The sequence below is a fragment of the Zea mays genome, chromosome 9, assembly GCF_902167145.1.
Source record: "Zea mays cultivar B73 chromosome 9, Zm-B73-REFERENCE-NAM-5.0, whole genome shotgun sequence".
Taxonomy (NCBI): Eukaryota; Viridiplantae; Streptophyta; class Magnoliopsida; order Poales; family Poaceae; genus Zea; species Zea mays.
This window is the reverse complement of record NC_050104.1, coordinates 151,207,037-151,209,419: the sequence shown is the minus strand read 5'-3', so window position 1 is coordinate 151,209,419 and position 2,383 is coordinate 151,207,037. Positions and strand designations below refer to the sequence as shown.

Here is a 2,383-nt window from a genome sequence, read left to right as displayed (position 1 = left end):
CAAGGCGAATGAAAAAGTCAGCGGGTTATAATACCCGGTTGTTGAGCCGGCCGGCCTTGTCGGCTCTCTGAACGGTTGGACGTCGGCACTGCAGCAGCCAGCAGGCAGCAGCAGCTTGATTTGTGGTGCTGGCTAACGATCGACCAAAGATTAGCTTAAACGCCCACCCCCTTCCAGTATATATATACTCCATCCGTTTTTAGTTGTCGCTGGATAGTGCAAAATTAAACTATCCAGCGACAACTAAAAAAACGGAACGAGTATATGTTTATATTTTTTCTCTCTACTCACTATTGTTTCATCCATGTTCGATTGAGAACAAACAATGAAAGCTAAGCGATGGTTTTCTTACGTACTGCTCCTTTCATAAATTATGTAGCCAGAATAACAAACTTGGAACGGATGGAGTATATGTATATATAAAGGAAGCATATATACCAACCAGTACACATAGATTCAGTAGTATTTACAGAGCGAGTAGAGACGTTAACATTCTAGAAGTTCCATTTAGCTTCTCAGGCCAAGAGTAAGGTCTAATCCATGATATCTATATGGATAGATAGTATATTGTACATGATCTCGAGAAAGCCGATGGGAAATCACAGGGGGTAATTAGCGAGGTATATATATATATATGAAAATAATCCACAGCTAGCAGAACTGCAGAAAGAAAAAGACTAGGTATATATTTTAAAACAATCCACACAGTTGACGTACGGCACTGTAGAACTTCAGGTTGGCTAGGCTAGCTCGTGAACCATGCGAGCTTTTTTGTTTTGTTTTTGTCCCTTGAACTTGTTTCCTCGACATGACATGAGCATGAGCCAGCAGCACAGGCTAGTGAGCAGTGACTAGCTAGTTGTGCTTCCCCTGGGTGTAGATGTAGTCGGTGTGAGCGAGCAACGTCCTCCTCATCAGGCACTCCTGTTCGTCGTCTCCGTCGTCGTCCTCACATTCTCTCGCCGCCTGATCCGGATCTTCTCGACGCATTTCCACCACGGCCACTGATGAGCCACTCTTCTTCTCATGACCAGCAACGACGGAGATGGATACATCAGCGCGCTGCAAGTAGCACAACGACGAAAGATTTGTAAGAGAGATGCACATGACATGATGCATCATGGGCAACCAACAAGGAATAATATTTGGTGAACACAGGAGTGGAACAAGAACGACTGCCGGCCGAATGGTACCAGCTGCTGTGGCGTGTGGCCCTCGGATCCTGGCTCCGGCCTTGCCGCTTGCCCCCTGGTAGTGCAGGTGCAGATGAGGAGGAGCAGAGCTGCTACCACCATGAGAAGACTAGCCTTCAGCTGCTTGGAGCCACCGCCGGAGGCCATCTCTGTATAGGTCTCTCTCTCTCTTTCTTCGATCTCTCTGTATACCTGATGATGAGCGGTAATGTTCAGTAGAGCTGTTGTTGTGGCATTAGGTGAGGATAAGCTGCAGCATGGGAGCTAGTGCCTATTTATAAAGAGCGGCCACATCATCACCGCCGGAAACGGGCCACAGGATGAGACAGCGCAACAGCGAGCCAGACGATGCTGCTGCCGTAGCCGGAAGGTATTTCCCTGGCGGCCCCTGTGTTCGCCGGGACCCTCCGGACTCCGGTCATGACGCGTCCTGCTGGTATCTCTTCCAGCTGCCGACTGTCGTCGTCTTCAACCACAGCAACGACCGGTTACGTGCATGTGGAAGGTGCGCGTACACACAAGAAGCTTTGCAGTGTGAACACATGTGTTTGTAACCACATTGTTGGGGACCGTAATTAGGGTACCCTAAGACTCTTAATCTCAGCTGGTAACCTCCATCAGCACAAAGCTGCAAATGCTTGATGGACGCAATTCCGGTCAAGACTCCGTCCGCTCAAGGGACACGATCTCGCCTCACCCGAGCCCAGCCTCGGGCAGGAACGGTAGACCAAGGCAGATTCACGCCTCGCCCGAGGGTCTCCTCAAGCAACGGGCGCACCTTCGACTCGCCCGAGGCCCAGCTCGGGCAGGCTTCACGGAGAAGCAACCTTGGCCAGATCGCCTCACCAGCCGATCGGATCGCAGGAGCATTCAATGCAAGGATCGCCTGACACCTTATCCTGACGCGCGCTTTCCAGTCGACAAGGCCGAAGTAACCGCAGTCACTTCGCCCTTCCACTGACTGACCTGACAGGAAAATAGCGCCGCCTGCGCTGCTCCGACTGCTGTGCCACCCGTCAGGGTGAGGCTGACAGCAGTCAAGTCCAGCCTCGGGCGCCATAGGACTCTCCGCCTCGCCCGACCCCAGGGCTCGGACTCAACCTCGACTCTGGAAGACGATCTCCGCCTCGCCCAACCCCAGGGCTCGGATCCAACCTCGACTCCGGAAGACAGTCTCCGCCTAGCCCGAC

At 52.0% G+C, this 2,383-nt stretch overlaps 1 protein-coding gene across 1 annotated transcript; it reads right to left on the bottom strand.

The window, feature by feature from the left end:
- Window positions 1-578: 578 nt before the first annotated feature.
- LOC103639401 (phytosulfokines 2-like) lies at window positions 579-1,386 on the bottom strand. The gene is made up of 2 exons (NM_001345838.1): window positions 1,194-1,386; window positions 579-1,062 (listed from the first exon to the last, which is right to left on the bottom strand). Exons 1-2 carry the CDS (start codon window positions 1,338-1,340, stop codon window positions 856-858), a joined length of 354 nt encoding a protein of 117 aa, NP_001332767.1. The 5' UTR covers window positions 1,341-1,386; the 3' UTR covers window positions 579-855.
- Window positions 1,387-2,383: the final 997 nt, after the last annotated feature.

Coding starts and splice junctions, on each gene's coding strand:
- LOC103639401 (NM_001345838.1), bottom strand. CDS start 1,340: ATGGCCTCCGGCGGTGGCTCCAAGCAGCTGAAGGCTAGTCTTCTCATG. Junction 1,063..1,193: donor GCCACACGCCACAGCAGCTG/GTACCATTCGGC, acceptor TGCTACTTGCAG/CGCGCTGATGTATCCATCTC.